This window comes from Anopheles arabiensis, chromosome 2 (genome assembly GCF_016920715.1).
Source record: "Anopheles arabiensis isolate DONGOLA chromosome 2, AaraD3, whole genome shotgun sequence".
NCBI lineage: Eukaryota > Metazoa > Arthropoda > Insecta > Diptera > Culicidae > Anopheles > Anopheles arabiensis.
This window is the reverse complement of record NC_053517.1, coordinates 71,104,154-71,124,491: the sequence shown is the minus strand read 5'-3', so window position 1 is coordinate 71,124,491 and position 20,338 is coordinate 71,104,154. Positions and strand designations below refer to the sequence as shown.

General features: G+C 41.5%; 1 protein-coding gene across 2 annotated transcripts in view; it reads right to left on the bottom strand.

The window, feature by feature from the left end:
• LOC120908875 (homeobox protein araucan-like) overlaps window positions 1-20,338 on the bottom strand; it is a 104,182-nt gene that overhangs the window by 71,198 nt on the left and 12,646 nt on the right. The window contains exon 1 of one of the 2 annotated variants that reach the window (XM_040320328.1): window positions 960-2,785. The exons of the other annotated variant lie outside the window; for it this stretch is intronic. Within the exon in view, the coding sequence (XP_040176262.1) occupies window positions 960-1,007 (48 nt within the window). The 5' untranslated portion in view covers window positions 1,008-2,785. Of the gene's footprint in view, window positions 1-959; window positions 2,786-20,338 lie in introns of those variants that run through there. 2 annotated transcript variants of the gene reach the window in all.

The window sequence follows — 20,338 nt, the reverse complement described above, 5'->3', positions numbered from 1 at the left end:
CGACCCGACCAACTAATGTGGTCACACAATTCACGAAGAAATTGGCTGCAAAAATGCTCCCGTTAATGAACGCGGTCCGGCGCTTTGGGAATAAATGGTGATCCAAGTTTCGCTTGCGATGAACACACAAAATATCACCCAGAAACCTCATCTTCATCTCTTTATTGTTTGCTTTAGCCCCGAGGGGGGAGGTAATGAAGCAAATAGGGAACACGTTTTGGTGGGTGCGTGCTTGGGTTTAATGTAGAAAGTAATGATTGCCAATCGGGAGGACGATTCAGTGCGATAACGAAATGGAGGTGATCATTTGTCAAAGAAGAAAAAGTCTGTGTGGGGCGCTTTCTTCACGGTGAAAATTGGCTCGTAATGGATTGTTTTAGTTCCCTTGGAAAATGTAGGTTAGTAAAAGTGCTCATCTTCTCTGCCAATATTATGATAAAGACTTGTTTACATCGTATTTAGAAACCAAAAGTGGCCACTTGTGTGTTTGTTCAACAATACGCTTGTACCAATAAGTATTTCACGCGCCTGTAATGAGATGTAAATGAGCGAACCTAAAGCAACAAACCCGATCGATGGTCTCTGCTTTGCTTACCCACCGCGTGTACTATTGATTGTCAACAAAGTTCGTGATGGTTGCTAATGTTTCCAGTCAAAAACAACACACTACAACACACGTCCATACTTTCTCTGCATCGCTATGCAGGGAAAAACGTGCCTTCTACAGGGTTTAACTTTTCCAGCACTCAAAAATAACACAAATAAATATAAACCCAAACATAACCAAACAAACAATCTTTGCTTGTTTGACTCTTTCAAAACCATACTTAAATCGCTTTCATTCAAAAAGTCAAATCAGCAGGTCAGCGCAGCCTTCACTGCGGTAGGGACAACCCTCGCAAGTTTGTGTAGCCGCATCCACCTTTTCCTCTAGCCCGTTGGTTTGTTCCATTGCTTACCTGACTTGCCGGCGGATATGTGTAGCCAAATTGAGCGTATGCGGCCATTATTCCTGAATACGTATCGTTTGCAGGTGATTCTTTCCTATGCACACACGCACACTCTGCTGGCACTCAATGGCAAAAATATTGGTATTTCTTTTATAACAAACGTGCACTGTTGTTGCTTGGTATTCGTTCGTGGTTTCTTCTCGTGGCGCTCTTCTTTCCAGCAGGAATGGTCTAAATCTATGCAACTTAATTTAACACATAACTCACTTTAGCACTTACTACACTTGCCACATGCACTACCGAATAACACAAAAATCCAGCATTTTGGTTAGGATTCCATCTAACGACCTAGGACCTGGACATTCCAAGGTTCCTATCGTACGATTGCCGACGTCCGCAACGTCGTCACCGCTGGTGTCGTCATATCCTTTGGCGCCAATTGCACGGCGGGATACATGATCCTGTCCGGCTGGTACACTTTCACCACCGGCAAACGGCAGGCGACCAGTGCAGGGCTCACGGGAACCAGAAATTCACTGATGAACTAGCTGACGCAAAGCAAGATATCCCAACGGCAGGAGGGTTAGTTGTGATATCGTTCTTACACTATCCTTGAGACCATTATTGTTTATTGGAAGGAATGCCAATGCAAGCCTAGCGTGTCATTGAATAGTCTTCTACGGATGGGATATGTTTGTGTTCTGTTGTACCATTTATCTAATGGATTTCACGGGTTTCATCGTTTGATTAGCTTGTTAAGCATGTCACAGTTATGCATTATTCAACATTCGCGGACGGTTTTGTAAGAATTCAATCAAATTGTAACAGATCTTCACGTAACCAGCAGCGAACGCATTAGAATTATGATGAAACTGAATAAAACACAGCACAAATCACAAACTAGCGTGTACTGGTAGCTATTCTTACTAGGACGTAGTAGGTCCTGCTGGTGGTAACAAATAACTGTTAACGTGCACCACACGCTACAACAGTACTCTACCAAAACTCTCAATTACGCTTGCTGGCATTTTGTTATGCTGCGTCGTGTAGTGTTGATGTGATTCGCGACCGGTACAGGACGTTGTTGTATGCTTTTTTCATCCACACACCGGTTGAAACGCGGGAAAAAGCGGAACTCTTTGGTGACTCTTCCGCTCGATGCCTACTGTGATGCTCCAGTAGAGAACGATCCACGCGTACCGATTGCGTTGCTTAGCAGCAGAGCAAACGGATGCGGCACGGTTTGCACAACCATGCCCACTCGCGGAGAAGTTCGCTGGTAGCTAGACTGTTGAGTTGAGATACAACGAGCTTTCGTTTCACACCTTCTGGCTTTTTCTCGGTTGGCGTTCCTGATTTTCACTTGCTCTCACATGCTCACTACATCACATTTGTTGTTCCTTTTTGCTTTTGCCCAAAAACCGCTTCGAGCTCGGGACACACTTTTTCCTTCGCTGTACATACACATACATACACACACATATACACACACGGGTGAAATCAAAACAAATCTTTGGCCATCTGAACCGGCAGCCAAATCGATGTCGCTACCGTAAGTTGTGGGGTTTTTGCGTAGGTGGGATGGAGGCACTTTTCACTCGTCTCGCACGGTGTGGCTCGGTAACGAAAGACAGAAAGGTTGCACACACACGCGCACTCACACGCACATACACACACACACAATTACCCACGAGTCACCCAATTTTCCCGAAAACGCACATAAACAACAAACCCACCAACCGGCCGAAAGCGCCGTCACACGAGTCCGCAGGCAAGCGTTTCCAAAAATTACGTCTCGAACCGTACACGCGCGCAGCGACGATGCGCACTTGATCACGTTTTGCCAGAAACTGAATTTCTCCCAAAAAGCAGCCCCGTTCAACTGGCAACGCTGGTAAAACCGGAAATCATGTACGAAACGGGGCGTTCTCGCTTTCGTCCAATCGGCGCACTATACATAGGCACGATAATCACGCCCCGTGCGATGGAAAGGGCCTGTAGGCCACGCCCATCGTCGCTCGCCGTTCGTTGCAGTGTGGCCAGCTGGGGGAGCATAATGGCTTTTCTTCGTGCACAAGAGCACCGGCACACGCAACAGAGAACGAAAACGCACTCTCACGCAACCAGGCCGCTGCTCTCGGCCTCTCACACTCTCTCGCTCTGGTTCAGGTGGGAAAAAAGAAAAGCGGTTCGTTCGGCTGTTTCGCGAAGCACATTTCTTATTGTTCGCGTAGTTCATCTCGCGGTTGCGCGCCGATTCGCTGCTGCTCGACTGCTGTGTGCGTACAGCGCACAGTGAAAGGGGGAAACAAAAAACAAAACGAAGCATTTCATTCATGCGCTCGCCCTGCGCCAGTTGGGGGTGGGGTAGCTCTAAACCGCCTTTTTTGCTTTGGGAGGGAAAAGAAAATGAAACTCCAGCAACAGCATCCCACCTTAGGATGCTCTCCCAGCAGCGCACCTTGGCGGTGGAGTTGCAAAGGATCCGGGCCTCTCGCAGCCTCTCACAGGATAGTGCACATTCTCGCACAGAATATCCTTTCAAACGGCGTGGAGAATGCCGTGTCCTTGCGCAACGTGCGCTCTATTTCCAAAGCAAAGCGACAGGATACACAGTTGATAAGATACGTTCAGTTCCCGCCGGATCATACACACGAGCGGAACGTGCCCGACAACCCGGCGAACCGAGCTGGAAGTGCGTGCCTCCCGAATGGCCGAAAGAGCCGAAAACCAAAACATTCCCTTGCGAGCTGCCAAATCACATAAATCACACTGAAACGACCGACTGTCCGATAGAGAAGCGTGAAGCGTGGTTTAGATTTGATTGAGCTGCTAGAAGAGAGGCGGCAGGGCGTGAGTAGTTCGTCGTTGGGCACAGCTTTGCTAGGGGAAATTGAATACCGCTATGACATAACACGGGGCTGTAGACAATCCTTTTTTACCCCCTTATTTGCCCAACCCATCCTGGCCTGTTTCGATTTCCGCTCCAGGCGGCGGACGAAATTGCATTATTCGTCACACAACGGTAGAACAACTTTCTCTTCCGATGTTGGTCCTTCGAGTGGTCTGGATGGAAAAGGGCAAAGGAGTGTCCTTTGGAAGTTGCAAACGTACTCTGTCGTCCTTTATACTGTTGCTAAGCCCGTTGAGAACGGGGCAAGAGTTTTAAATTGAACATGTGTAGATTTATCGTGCTTGTGTGTCCCTTTTCATCTACAGCTGTAAATATATCAATCGTTTGCGTAACAAAACCTCCCACGAGCATTTCGCTTTTGTTCGTAATACTTTGCATCATGGAACAGGAAGGCCATCAATAGTGTAAAAAATGTGAAAATTTCATAAAGAAAATTTACACATATTTTACAATATTTATAATCGTGTACTTTTAATACTACATATAATACTGAAAAAATCGTAATATTTACAATTTTTTTAGCCGTTTTTTAGATATATCTTTCATCTTGCGAAGTATGCCAATGCAATATCAATATACTTCTATTTCATTTATACAATAAGCACATTCCCGTCAAAACTGGCAGGCCACCAATCAGGCAATATGTCTCAAACGCTATACCTAACTCAATAACTGCTAAACAAATGCAAAACATTCTGCTTGACATGTTACGTGTATGTAAAAAAAGACATCACGCAAAAGAAAACGGAAGAAAAAGTTGTTGCTAACATTTTGCTCTACTTCAAATCGGACAATATTGGAATTGTCATTCGCATGTCACTGCCGTCCATGTTCATTTACATGTTGAACCAAGCACTCGTGAAAGAAACAGGTTGTCGGCAAAGGAAGAGCATAGAGCCGAGGTGATCGGAAGATAACAACGGGCGTAAGGTAATACTTTGTTCTATTGATGTTTGATATTACTGCAAAACATTTGCAGCGATCGAAGGCGGATGAGGAAGTTAGTACAAAATATAAAACAATTCTGCTTAGAGAGTTGTAAACTTCAGTAATGATTGTGTGCAATCACTATAAAGTAAATGTAAAACTAGTGAAGCGAAATGCTATTTCAAGAATGCGATGTTATTAAAAATAATGTTTGAAACATTTGTCACTTGAAAACGGACCCCTTTGAACGATGGTTTGCTTTATATTAAATTTAGGGCATTATGAATATTGTACAGGTACAAGTTGACGACTGTACTATGAGACCAGCTTACCCCCGATTAATACGGAACGGAGGCAATTGCGTACCTCGAATATTCGCGTGTATCCAAATTCGAGATTTTCAGTGAAATTATACTAAATTTTATTGACATTTTGCTTGAAGCCGTAGGTTTTAGCCTCTAAATTTTAATTACGTACCTTTCAAAATGATTTTTGAAATTCAACCAAAGGGGAATGTATTTTGCATTTGACAATTCATGTGTCAAATCAGTATAATTTGCTCAAAGAACTGTCAAATTTAGAATATCACGTATAACAAAATCGCCTATATTGAGTATGAGGTATATCGGGGAATACCTGTATTAAAATTAACTGAAACAATATTGGATAATCACATGCTACATGTGAAAGTGGTTACCTGAAGTACTTAATGATTGCTTTTTGAACCATCAATTGTTAGGTCATTAAAGTCAATATAAAAATACTGAGAAAGTTTAGCGATTTCATCAATTGCTGCCTTAACTATGTTTTTTGTTGCTGTAGCTTTAGTAGTATGCATACATCATTAGCTTAAAACACACACTCAAAATTATAGCAGGTAAATCAAGGAGGGAAATGAAGGCTAAATGTCTTTCGTAGAACATATCATCTTTAACATTTTTTTATTAATGGTGGTTATATTATAATATTGAATTCAATTTAGAAACCATATTTGATCCCAAAAGGACTGGTTTGTTGTACAACCATATAAGATCCATAGCTAAGTCAAACAGTAAGTCAAATGTTCCATGCTATCGTTTATTTTGCACATAGAAACCTGTAATAAGAGTTTGTCGAACTTAGACCAACCATTTGACAATAGTTTCAGTTAAAACATGCTGTATAGTTTATCCAATAAATACGAATAAATAAATTTTGGGTGTTCTTTTTATTTTGTTGAAAACCGAACAATGAGACAAGCTGAAATCATAACAAACATTACTAAAGAATAGAAAAAAATAAAATATATTATAAACAATACAATTATTATTTCCATTACTTTAAAAGTGTTCTATTATTTTTTACTCAATAATCACATTTCCCACAACCTTTTCTTGCGTAATGAATATTTAACCCAAAGCACCATTAACGCAAAACAGCTCCCAGTATTTATCAAACACTTAACCGCATCACTTTGTTCAACACAATCGTTCAGCTTAAGCACCTCCGTGTCGCATTCACTGCAGAGGGTAATTGTTTCATCAAAACCAAAGCAGACGCGGTCTTGAAACGCGGTCACCGAAAACCCTTCGCGAATCAATCGGTCCCATTTTCTGGTAAGTGGCTACGAACGGCAAACAGCAACCACGTTCGACCGTTCGCAACAAATGGAGTGAGTGCGAAATAAAATAATCCCATCAAATGGCGATTAACATCATCTTTACATCGTCTAACTTAATCCGATGAGTAAACAAATTTTTATCCCACTGCGGCGCGTACCGTTTTGGTGTAGTTTCCCTTTTTCCGATTTGTCCCTGATTTTTTCTTCCGTTTTTTTTCTGTTGCAGTCGATGCTCCATCGAACGATCTGGGATTGGTATGTTCAAGGAAGAAAGGACATTCAGCACCGCTGAAAAAAAGGTCAACCAAACTCTTCACAACGACAATGGCGGTGACGATGAGGATGATTGCAATCCCTTGAGGTACAACCTCGGGACAGGAAAGTAAATACGCGGCGCTGACGGTTCGTCCTTCCAGCGTCCTGATACGACGGGTTGTTCCTCGCCATCACCGGGTGTTATGTCCCACATTTGTGTGCTTACACATTCGCAATTTGATTTTTTTTTGCTGCGTCTCCCTTGCTTCCTGTGAGTTTGGGTGTCGCTGTTGCTTATGCCCGAAAAGGCTGCGCTTGTCACGCTGCCGCCCTGCCATCAAACACAGTTGCACCGTGGCGAGCCGGCCACAGATTTCACCCTCCGTAAAGCGTACTTGATCCTTGAGCAGCGGATCAGCAGGAGAAATGGTCGACCGATATCCCCGAGATCTCATTTCCAGGTGACACGAAACAACACTTATTTGCTTGCACAATGAATAGAGCGAGAGTGGTTAGCTCTTTAGCCGAGCCCATTCGTACCGCGTTCAAGTGCTTTTGCTTCGTTCGGTCTCCTGGGTTGCCCAGCGGAATTGCTACTACCGCTGCTGCGATGGACTGCCTTCAGGCCAAGGGTGAAAAACCCCGTTGCACACTGGCTGGCCTGCCTGTTCTGTCTTTTCGATGGCACAATTTTCAGCACACCACTGTGCTGTGCCCGGGTGATGGAGATATTTTTATTTTTATGCTTTGTTTCAACACATTTGCAGGGGTGAGTGGAACAAGAGTCTTATGAGGCGGAGCTGGCAAATGCGAAATAGTTGAACCTTTTTCATCATCCCTTCTCGGTTGGATTTTCTCGCATGTCAAAAGCCTTGCTCAAATAATCCGTGCTAGTGGTGCGGGGACATTAAGGAAGGGAAACCCCATTTGCCTTAGCTTTTGCTGCTACTTGCACGAGTTCACAGTGCGGCAACGTGGTGAAAGTGACAATGGCTATGAAAATTTGCTTACGCACTTTTTTCAGAGCCCTTTTTGGCCTCACATAACACTGCTCTATGAAACAAAGCAATTTAATGCTTGTAGATTAAAGACATATAGCATTAGTTGATACAGGGGTTTGGTGATCATTGTATGACAATACAAATAATGAAACATAGTATTAGTTATTAGCTATTCTAATAACAATGCTCTAAAAATGCCTATAAGTAATGGAAGAAAATGTTCGGAAATTCGAAAAAATCAGGTTGTCTGGAGGAAAAATAAAAGCTGCAAGTAAAAAAGCAAAAAAGAAAGAAAGAATTTGTATGCAGAAAGTAAGTAAGTACGTGAATATATTAGTAAGCAAGTTAGTTACTAAGCAAATAAATAAGTAAGTTAGTAAGTGAGTAAATAAGCAAGTAAGACAGTAAATCAGTAATAAAGTAAGTAAGTATACAAGTAAGTAAGTGAGTAAGTCTGTAAAAAAAAATATTTAGTGAGAATATAATTAGATAAGTTAGTATAAGTAAGTAAGTAAGTAAGAAAGTAATGAAGTAAGTTAGTATATATGTATGTAAGTAAATAAGTAAGAAAGTTACGAAGCAAGTAAGTATAAAGGTAAATAAGAAGAAAGTAAGTAAGTAAGTAATAAGAAAAAAGTAGGTAAATAAGAAAGTATGCGAGTGAGTTAAAAACGAAATAAGCAATCAAGTAAGTAAGTAATTTCGCATGAATGTACGTAAATAAGATAACAAGTAAGTAAGTAAATAAGTAAATAAATAAGTAAGTATGTGAATGGAATAAAAAGAATGTAAGTAAACAAGTTAATAAGTAAGTAATTAAGTAAGTATGTAGGTAAATAAAACAAATTAGTAACTAAGTAGGTTAGTAAGTGAGTAAGCAAGCAATTAAGTAAAAACATAAATAGCAAATAAGTAAGCCATAAAGGAATTAAATTTGTTTAAAATTGAAATACTTATAAGATTAATAATAAAATTAAGTAAAATTTAGTAAAATTTAGTAAATTTGTAAATTTATGTTTTCATAAAAATGTAATTGTATGCTAGTCTTCGTTATTTTTTTTTTGATTGAAGTAAAAACAAAGAATTGGAACCCAATGATGTTGACTAAAACACATAAAACTACATACAATTACAATTTTCCTACTGTAACTACAATTTTCCAAGCAATTGTTTTGCATGGAATATCAAAAACATTATGTGATTCATTGCTCAGTACGAAACACAAGCTTCAATGCACCCTGTGAATGAAGTAGCGCGACCGACAGTAGCACATACCTCCACACCACCAAGCTTCCGAGATGTCCACCGTTTCACAATCGCCACAACAACCGTAACGATACACAAGAGTTGGTCCGAAATCGTAAAATCTCGTTAGATCGCTGTTTCGAGATAAGCGATTGCATTCATCCCAATCAACGTGTGCACCTCGAACCGAAGTGCCAAACGTTAGCGTAAGCAATGGAAATCACCCACAGGACAGGACTGGTCAGGAAGCATGTGACACCACTGGGGGGAAAGTGAAAAGTGCACTGACGGTTGAATCTGGCGACAAGTGTCCATTTTCACAGGTATTACCTTCTGCGATGGATGTCGTTGAACGTTGAACGGCTAGCTGTAGACGAAACCTGCACAGCCTATGACAGATCGAAAGTCTCGCTAGGCAAGAAGCAATGCCCGTGTTCTGTATGATGCATCACAAAACCAGTGTGAGAATCCTGCGAGGGATTGGACCGAGATACACACAGGCACACACGAAACCGATTTCCACTTCTTAATTCAATCGATTTCCACCTCACACGTCCGGACAGCAGGGACAAAGACGAGATGGGTCTCCGGTCTTCGATTGATTGCCATCGTGTGCCGTCGAATTGCGCCGTTTGTGGGCCGCTCGCACGGGCAAGGGAATTCACGGACATTCGATATGGCAAATTGATCCACTTATGTCTCTCTCTATCTATTGCCTTTCAATATCCGTGATGGTCGTTTTCTGTCACGGGTAAAACGATGAGATCGGCTTTGTATGGAGCCGGACTAGCGGAGCAAAGAAGGACGCACGCAAAGGTGTTTCAAGCATAAGTCATAACATGGTACAATGATTGGTCGCTTACTCTGGGGGGGAGGCAACTACGTGGTCCAGGGCAATCGGCAGCAGGAAATTGGAAAGAGCATTCAATTTCCTCCGAATCCGAACGTAAAGCAATTGTGTCTTTTGATTGGTATGTTGGGTGTGAATGCTACTCAAGCTAAATCACAATTTACGCCTTCGAAATCTTCCTCAATAATAGCTGTTTTATCGTTCGAGTGGTGTTTGCTTCACGGTGAATTAGGTGTTTCACTATGGATGAAAGCGAGCAGTAATCTTTGTAATGAAAATAAAAATGGAACAAATTGTATTGCAAACATTAGCCTTGAGGAATTGTTACTTACGATTTAATTTGATTTAAAACAATGCATTTCAGAAAAAAATTACCATAGCTGCACAAGCTCTTCAAATTCAAACTCCCTTGTGGCAGATTGTACAGTTTTATAAGCCACAGGAATTTCAATATGTCCCTTCTATTGTTTGTTTTTGGCCAACCACACTAAAGGCAACAATATTATTAGGCCACAGAAACAGAATTGAGTCTTTTTTTGTGTGATCGCTCTGTTTACCACCAACGTCGCAACGGTGTGATAAATATGCTTTCATTTCTCTGCCGTCAACAATACGGAGCAACCATGAAACAGCACAAGGTGCTGATCATTATTTTGCTTCTAGGAAGGTAGATCCTTGCACCTACCTCGCTGTCAATTTGTCCTCTCATTTGACCGTGTTCTGGTAGGCTTTGAGCATGTTAACAACGATCGCCCAAGAGCTGCAGTTAGTCCGAAACGTTCGTTCGCTTTTGTGTGTGTGTGCTGTTTCCTTTCCCTGAAAGGATCATTCGCTCATGAAAAATGATCTAAGCCAAATGGAATTTGCTGAAACTGCTGCTCGTAAAAGTGTCGCCTCATTTCCACAGCCCGGGGTCGACCGGGATCAAAATCAAAACAAACACACAACCTGAAATGATCATCCCAGCAGTGGGCCACCGGCCACCGGTGACCCAAAAATCGTCCACAGCAATAAACGAGAGAAGAAGTTTGCGATTTGGGACACATGGTTGGGATTGCGCTGTACACAACAATGGGCCGCTATAATGGGTCACAGTGTGAACGAGATCAAAACAACAACAAGCTGACACACAGAAAAAAAACAGCACTCACACGTATGAACGGACCAACGAACCAGTCAATCTAACATTGTGACCACAGTCCGTTTGAGTGGAAGTGTGGGGCATTGAGTCAGGCTAGAGCATCAGAGCGAATGGTGATGAAGGCAAATGAAACGAATTGCATCCTCGCAACATAAACCTAAAGGACCTAAAGCATAAAACAAATCTGAAAGACACGTTCGTTCTCTAGCTTTCTCGCTGATGGTGCCGTGCCTGGGTTGATCCTGGTCCGACGAATGAATGGGTGTGATGGGCGCTGTTCTTTTTTTTGCTGATTCCCTCATTCTGTTGGACATTTCTATCCCAGAAAAGAATAGTAAAACATGTGCGTGCCAGCGTATTGCAAAAAGGTGGAGAAATAGCAAAAAGCAAAAAAAAACAACAAATTTCAAACCACTGGGACGTGTGAGGTCCGTAGAAAAAAATCCAATGAGCCATTGGGAAATAATCAACAAGGAAGCAAAGTGAGCAAAAGCATATGGAAACAGACTGGACAGCAAACCGAAGAAGAAAAAAAAACTCCGAAAACTTAATTTATGTTTGCTCTTTTATTGTTCTGTAGCAACGGGTGATTTACAACGGGGGGAACATTCCGATTTTCCCATTCTGTTCAACGATGCGATGTGTCGCCGTTCTCTCTCTCTATTTGTGCTTCGATCGTTGCTGGAGCTTTGCAAATTTGTGTTCCTTTTTCTCCTTTTAGGGTGTAAAGTAGTGCAATTCTTTGTTCGCTTGCAGTGCACTTTTTTCCTTAATTTCGGTTTACCTTCAGCAGAGACGCATATGAGATTTGTGGTTAACGTTAACCACAGCTTTGGTGGCATGGGATACGTATCCTTGTTTTCTGTTTTTTTTCCGGTGTTTCTGTGTCAACCTTGCACTAGGCAAAGGTTTATTGTAATCAGCGTAAATTGAAACTTGACTTAAATTGCATTCCATCCCGACGGTGGCTTACCGAACAACTATCGGTACTGGATCGTTTAATCCAGCATTGAGTACACTCTTTGGGTCATTGTTTGGATCTTTTTTTAGGAAAATAAATAACATTTTCAAATAAAAAAAAAAAGCTTACGGTGTGAGACTATAAATTTATATTTACTTGCCATGGACTAGTGCAACTTGTAACGAAATTAAAGTTATCATTTTGTTTCACTTCTTGTTCTCATTGTTGAGTCTTGTAGGTAAGAGCGTGCAAGTTTTCATTTAATTTTATCAACCAAAATGTAATAACTACTACATTAAAACAGTCCAAATGATTAGTTTTACTTCAAATGGATTTTATTTTTTCATATTAATATATCGTGGCCATACATAATATAAATAAATTAGAAATTGAAGCTTTTATCATATGCTATTGTATCATACGCTAAACATTTGTTTAGAAAAAAATCAAGTCTGCAATAACTGAAGCCTTAGTTGTATTATATTCTTTTACACAATAGATTTTTTTATGTGCTTATTGTCTGCTTTTTTTATTAAAACAATACAAAAGAGTGTTCTTATGTACTAATTATCCAATCAAAGCTTTTAGTTTATGTTTATCTGATACCTGGAGTATCTGTTTGTTTTCTATAAGTTCTATATAATAAACGAATAGACTCAATAGACTCTTTGCACGTTTTGTTGGATTCTAGTTTTTAAATTCCGGTCTTAACAATTCAATTTATGTAAAATATGTTATAAAATGCTACTATTTTTGAAAACATCCTATAGTATTTTTCAAGTTTTTCAAGTAACGTTTTAAATTTGTGTTCATAATTGTTTCCAAAATATCCAAAATATTAGAAAAATCGTGGATTGTTAAAATAAATAAAAAAGTTTGCATTGTTGTCTTTCAGTGTAAGTTAAACTGCACCATAACACTGCATGAACTAAATCATACTGCATGTAGAAACCAATCCACAAATAAAATAGAAGGAGAAAATTGAACATCAAACTTGGCGACCCAATCGGACCGGACGGAAGCACCAATTCCGGTCAGCTAATTAAACGCTTTTATCCAGCATCCGAACGACAGGCCAACGATTTCGATCGCTCCCCTCCCCGGAGAAAGAGCTGATGGATTAATTAATTAATCATAAATCATAAACATAAAATTAATGATACTATAAAAGCATAGACGAAACAAGAAAAAAGCCTCTCGCCGGCTTCGCATACGATGTTACTTCGTTTTTCCCTCAGCCCAAAGTGCGAATCCGGTGTGGTTTGCCTCTTTGCCCCATTTGCTAGAGTACCATTTCCGCTAGCTGAACGATTCGGCTAAAAGACGCAACGGAACCTTTTACCTTTGACCAACAACGCGCCTGTCGCTGATGCTGAGATGCTTCTGATGCTTCTGCTACCCTTAAACATCCATAAACCAACCGCGAACCGGATACGCGCCGAGAATCGGGGCGAAACAATCAAATTTATTACACAAATTTCCTCTCAAGAAAAGCGCTACCGAAGAAAAACAATGAGTGCTGCCCATCAAACAAAGCCATCCTTAATTTTGTTTGAGTCTTTTTTTGTACTCTTTTTAGCTCCACAGCTACGGACGCGCGTAGGCAAAGTTAGATTTTTCTTCTCTTTTTATGACACATAATCGATTATTGGTTTTCGAAAGCTTTTGAATGGCGAGTATAGGTATGTTGGTGTAGGTATGTTGTTGATTTATGTTTTGATTTAGACTTATTTAAGCTTGCCGTACGAAAGCGACGAGTTCTTGGCGAATGAACAATCTAAAATGAACCAAATATGGGTCGGGATAAAATGATTTCAATTTCATGAAAAACATAATTTCTTTCTTTAAATAATTAAAATTCTATTTATTTTTCTATTTCAATCAGCTACACAATAGTCTACCAAGCAAATCATATCGTTTGTGTTTGATTGATTTAGGAAACGTTTTCTTCTATCAAGATCGTGTTGTAACTGTTTTGATTATCGTATCGATATAGCCAAAACAGAACGATACGAATTTCAATTTCATCTTTATATTTTGCAACGACTTCTTTCGCTTTGCATCTCAATCAAACTACCGGTTTTTTCTGTTGCATTCAGGTCTGCCGAAATAATCGAATCTTTTAAATCGATGGATACCTCCGTACAAATACAGTGGTAAGCCAACACAAAAAACTCTCTATTTACACTGCCTTACCATTCTTACCTGATCGTATTGTTGATTTGCGCAAATAGAGCGCCAGCGCCAACACCTTCTCGTAGCGATGCGGGGAAAAAAGGGCGACCGGAAATACCGAACAAGCAATGGTTTTATCGTACCCTTGCCATCAGCACTGCCAGCCAATCATTCCGTAATGATGGCGTCAGACAAATCCGACGAAAATCTTTCTGCAAAAAGCTCAATCCATCTTAAGCCTGCAACCGAGACAGGCCGACGGGCTGCTGCAGAAGGAACGCTGCGCCGTCCGGTTCCTTCCTTTAATGGACGGAGTCCTACCCGTCCATGGAAATGGGTCTCGGGAAAATCGGATTAAATTTACCACAACAACAAAGACGTCAAAGTCGGACGGACCTACCCGAAATGTGCATCTGCACAGCGATGCGATCGATGCACCCGGCGAAGGGAAGAAAAGGGGGAAAGAAAGGATGCACCAGAATCGTTCGACGCATTTAGCAATTGTGCTGCTGCTGGCTGCTAACGCGGGAGACACCTGAAATCCGAGAACGCAGTTGCAAAGGAGAACTTTTTCTTGACCAAGGATAGTCGCCGGTGATGTGTCTTTCATTAGCGTTACCCTTTTACGCTAGACACTACCACTTGCGCTCGGAGTGTTTTTGAGTCCTTGTTTCCGCTTTCGTTTCGTCCTATCCTTTCCTCTCGACTACCATCGTTGGAATCTTTCCGATTGGATTTGGAGTTTTACTTCCCGCCGAGCATTGATTATACTCGAAGCGAAAGCGATTCGAAGATCGTTAGGAATCGCCTTTCGTCTGTCGTCAAGGTGGATTAGAGTGCGACCAAATCCGAACAGATCCTTTCGTCCCTCGCACACACACACACACACAAACACTTGCGGGTAGAAGAAGTGTGATTTGGGAAAAAAACTTCACGACTGCGAACCGTCCCAAGCGGCAAGTATCCTTATCGTGGGGCGTAAACATTCGGTAAATGAATTAAAGATAACAAAGTAAACAACGGCCCCGTCAAATATCAATTTCCAACACACATGTACCGTGAGCTCGATGTTCGTTCCGGACTGACGGAACGTTCCGCCTCTGTTCACCGATCGCATCGGTCGTCGATCGATCGGCTGGAAGTGAAAGAGCGAACGATGGGACGGCAATCTTATGCGTCAGGCGCTGTGGTGTGTGCATGAGCGACCAATATTGATTGCTTGCTGTCGTCTGTCGTCGCCATCGGGAAGGCGCGCGCGGCACGTGAAGCGCGAAGCGAAGAAGATGAAGAGCGCAGTTGGCGGCAGTTGACAAGGCACTAGATTATCAATAAAAGTGCCGCACTTTTTCAATCGACTCTCCTCAATCATCATCCAACTCGTGCTTTCTCGGTCGCTCAATAACGCAATAGCGTGGCATCGGTGTGCCCGTGTGTGCCCGTCACCCGTTCGACTGCGTGTTTGCGTTCGCGGCCGCCTTCGCCGCTGACGGCCGCTGGTGACACAAACGAATGGCGGCGGTGGGAAGAGATCGTGAAAAGTATTTCGAACGCCTTGATGACGATGATGTATTACCTTGACGTTTGACGACCAGAACCTGGGGAACCCCAGGAACCTGGTAGGTGTCTCAACGGCTATCTTGCGACCGCGACAACCCAAAACGTATCCCCCCGCGCCATCAACATAAACACACAGATACACCTTTTTGTGGAAGGCTCGTACAGCGGTGGAGTGCGGCCAGCTTTTGGAAGGAAATTGATTATGATCGAATATCTATCGATGGCCTAATGGGAGAGGCAGCTCGAAGCAACAATTAAGTAATTAACAGCATTCAAAGCCATTGCCAATTATAGCACCAAAGTTTGATCTCTACCAACAGCACGCCACCTTGCGCCCTTCTGAGTGAAGGGCGCTGGTTTTACGCACTAATTTCAAAGCGAAGAAAAAAGGAATGGGTTCTACTTTAAAATGTCAGTGCCAAGTAATAAACAATGAACAATTGACAAGAGCTTAATAATTTACTATAAAACCAAAATAAAAAAAAATAATTTTATAATTTTTTTATCTATTTGTTACCAAATTGCACACAATTCTTTCAGCATTTGTAAGTTACTTCGTTTTGTATTTGATTTGGATGAAATTATTTGCTTTACATTTATGAATTTAGCTGCAGGTTATTATTTCATTACTTAAACAAAATTATATAATCTTCACTACCGATTAAGACTTACCATCACTGTCCATTCTTTATTTAGAATGATCAGTCTTATAGAAACGACATACAATAATCTACTGAAGCGTTAAATATATTGTATCATTATCACAGAGCTTCTCATTTTTCATTAAATTTTCCTAACATTTGTCTTATTTCTCAACATTTGTAACGGATTTATGTATCGTTCTTCCTCCGAGAGCTAATTTGTATAAGCTATTAATGATAGCTTAATGATACAATGGAGATCATTATTGATGCTTATAATCAACACACTCATTTTCTACATTTAAAAAATACATATTATTTGCAAACGATAATTGGTATCGCCAAAAGCATTCACAAATTAATTATAAAAAGATAATTTTCAAAACCAACACTTAAAACGTCTCAGTTACAAAAATAAATGAGATAATAATAAATGAGACCTAAAAATCGAATATTTGCAATATTTTTCAGCCAGAAAAATGTGTTGCTTCCTTACAGCCTACGAGCTATGGCGTGAAATTTAAGATATTCAAACTAATTAGCTGTTTAATGAGATTTAACAACTTCCATTTTGTTTTCCGTGTTTTTACGGCTAAAATAATGTAGAAAACAATCACAACATAGAATGTGTTGATGAAAATCTTTTCAGGGGAAAATTATTGGCCTCAATATAAAAACAGATTTAATGCATATACATTTGAATAGTTATTGAATGAATCGTGAATAGTGTCGATTCAATCGATAAAAATTCCTAGTCAACATTTATCATAACTCTCTATGACATACGGGTGTAATAGAGAAATACCATTAACTCCGCTTTGGGCGAGATTTAACGGTTTCTCTTTAAAAAGTAGTTCATTCAGCACACCATTCCCGCACTAACTGTAAGTACGTTATTCCACCTGTAAGTGGGTAAGTTTTTTCTTTGCCATCTCAGTTGAACGCCTGGCCGTGTTTTCTATGCCCGATTCAACTTAGAACCATGGACACAGTCCATCTGCCTATACTACCGCGAGCAGCATGCAATCGTGTGCCTAAGAAATCACACTGAAATCTCGACCGGTATGACCATCATTATTACCGTTGCACCGGCTACAGATACTGCGTGCAATAAATGTTTGTGTTATATTTCATCGCGTATATTTCATACGCTCCTACATTAAACAAGCAACGGAACGGGAAGTGCAATGTACCACCGCTGCTATAAACAATCAAAACAAGCTTACCAAACCAAACTGCACGAGCTAACATACGAAAGCACACGATATTAATCCAAATCCGCATCCGGAGCCCACTCCTCCTTGGCAAAAAACTACACTAACTGGCATCCATCTTTAGGCTCGTTTAGGGAAGTGAGTGCGTTTGGCATAACAAAAAAAAAACAAAAACGACTCCACTGACAGTGGAATAAAGCCACACAATGACCCTCTAGCAGCTAGTGCAGGTTAACACCATTCTTAACTGTTTGCGGACGAAAGCTGTGGAAGTAATAATGGCGCTTTTGTTGCAAAACACACATTAATTGACATTGCAGCCTGGACCGCCGGAATGACTTGGTAACGACTTGGCAACAGTAATATTTGTTACCACCTTTCCTTAAAAAATAGTTGCTACTCTGTTCTCCTTCCCCTCCGGGCGATGTCGTTATGGAGTATCTTTCATTTTTGTATTTGCCCATCTCTTGCCGTAAGCTACATGCCACACGGTGTGTGTGTGCACTGGCTGTTGCTGAGCTGTTGCAGGATGTTTATTATTACTATTACGATTATTATTGGCTAGCGGTGCGAATGAGGCACGTGTGTGTGTGCGGTCCACCTCCATTAGCGCTGATGTGTGGCACATTGCCTACGCACCACTCGCTACGCCTATTGTTTGGGAAGTTGCATTGCAACGCATCGAATGGGAATGGACCGGCTGCCCGGGGAGAGCTCGCCTCGACGCCCTGTGTTCGACGGGCTGGATGAACGATGGCCTAATTTGCATCGGAAAATCACTTACGCAAACGCTACTCTTCATGGACAATCGACTAGCTACGCTCCGATCGCAGTGATCAACAGCTCGTGAACGTGATCGTAATGGGCTGCAAAGGGAACTGCACTGCACTGTTTTGGTCATCATCGCTAGTGCGGTTTAAACGGTGCTTTTGATTGTTTGGAAAGAAGATTAATGAGTCCATTTATGAGCATCAATGAAGGCTTCAGAGAGCGTTACAATCGCTTGTTTTGATTTATTTACTTATAATGAGAAGCATAGTTTATGGATGGAAAAATGCATCATGAATGAACTATCGATGTAAATGATAAGAAATATAAGGAAAGTAATGTTTTTGCCTATTCTAGGATAATTTCTAGAAATCTTTTCATTCCTGTTTAGCTTATCCAAGGCTCTGCAATAAATTGGGATTATATGTTTGATATCAAATATCATTTTTTTGTTTATAACATACAAAAAGCTTATTTTTTATTATTTCTGCGTCGTGTGGAATTTCAAATTGAATTTAGCTTTATTTCATTTAAAGATCCTGTGTTTGTATTGCAAATGTTTAGACAAATAATTGATCCTAGATTGCAATGCTGATGAATGTTACAAGACTTCGCCGGATTGTAGTTGGTGTAGTGCAAAGAATATGATACTTCCTAATTAAAATTTATTTGTTCAGAACGTAATGTGTAAACATGTTGAGAGCTTTGCTACACGAATGCCCCAAATTGCTGGCTTGCATATGAAGATCGACGAAACAATTAGAATTAAATGCCCTTTTTAAACTAGCTCGTTAACCCCGAAATGATTATTATGAAATTAATGGTTTTGCTTGTTTATTATCCACGCTGAGGATAACTAATCATCTGTGTCGCCATTTTACGGACTCGCTAAGACAATCCCCATCGTATCGCTGAAAGCCTCCCTGGTTTTAGACTCCTGCCCAAACGGTTTACAACGTCCAACGTCCTCGAATGCAAACAGTGTACGAAAACCTATTTATTGCAATCAGGAACGACTGCATGACGAACGATGCGCTTCGCGAGACGTTTCGTCCGCTTCGTAGAGTCGTACCCAGCCGCAACGCATTGATGGCCAGTAATAATTTCGGGATTTTCGGTATCTGCGCTCGTAGCTGTTGACCGTTCTTGCTGCTTGTGCTTTCTTTCAACACACAGCACCACGCGGCGCCTCACCTGGCGACCCCCGGGAGCAACGCTTGGGGCGCACAGACATTAACAATCGCCACGGAGAGCTCATTTAAATATATTTATCATAAAAAGTGCAATATCAACAGACATAAATGTTTATGGAATTAGTCATTTCTTCGTCGCTGCCGGCACGCTCCGCACAGGTTCGCAACAGATCCGCGCGTTGTGCTGGACCGGTTCTGACCGGCATGGCGTCACGGTGCGTTTCGCGAATGCACACACCACCATAGGACCATAGTTGCTGCAAACCAAAGCAAGGACAACAGCCACTGCAGTCCAAAAGACAGCAACAGCAAAAACACACACACCCACCACCCCAACGAACGATCTCTTCCTCAGCGGAAGGAACTGGCTCGAGACCCGCACGGCCAAGCATGCTCAATAAAACTGCATTGCGTACTCTAAATTGAATCTCTTCGGTTATTTTTCTTTTTAATTTTTCCCAACAACCCCCCGAAGTGCAACAAATGACTGGAAGAGGTTTTATTATTTTAGCCCAAACTAAACATTTTACAGCCCCGTTTGTTCACGATGCGGACGCTCCAACGGCAACGATGGATTGCTTCCAGCGTGGAAACTTGTAAAACTTTCAAGAACACTGATATGCTGCGGGGAACCGCCAGGAGACGTGGACAAACAAGAAGGATTTTCTGCTGGTGCTTGGGGCTTTGGCTTAACAAATCATACTCTACCTCGGCGTCTCCCCACCCGCCATTAACCGCAAACCTCAAGCAACGCAAGCAAGCCAAGAACTTCCCCAACAATTGGATGGCTCTTGGGGCAGAACGTCGATGAGCTCGCTGTTGTTTGTTTAAGCTCGGATACTTTATGACGGAGGACATCTTATGCGCGAAATCTTGCGCATACAATCATCACGGCCGCCGTCGCCGAACGGTCGCACAGTTAGAGTGAGCATTGCAACAGATTACG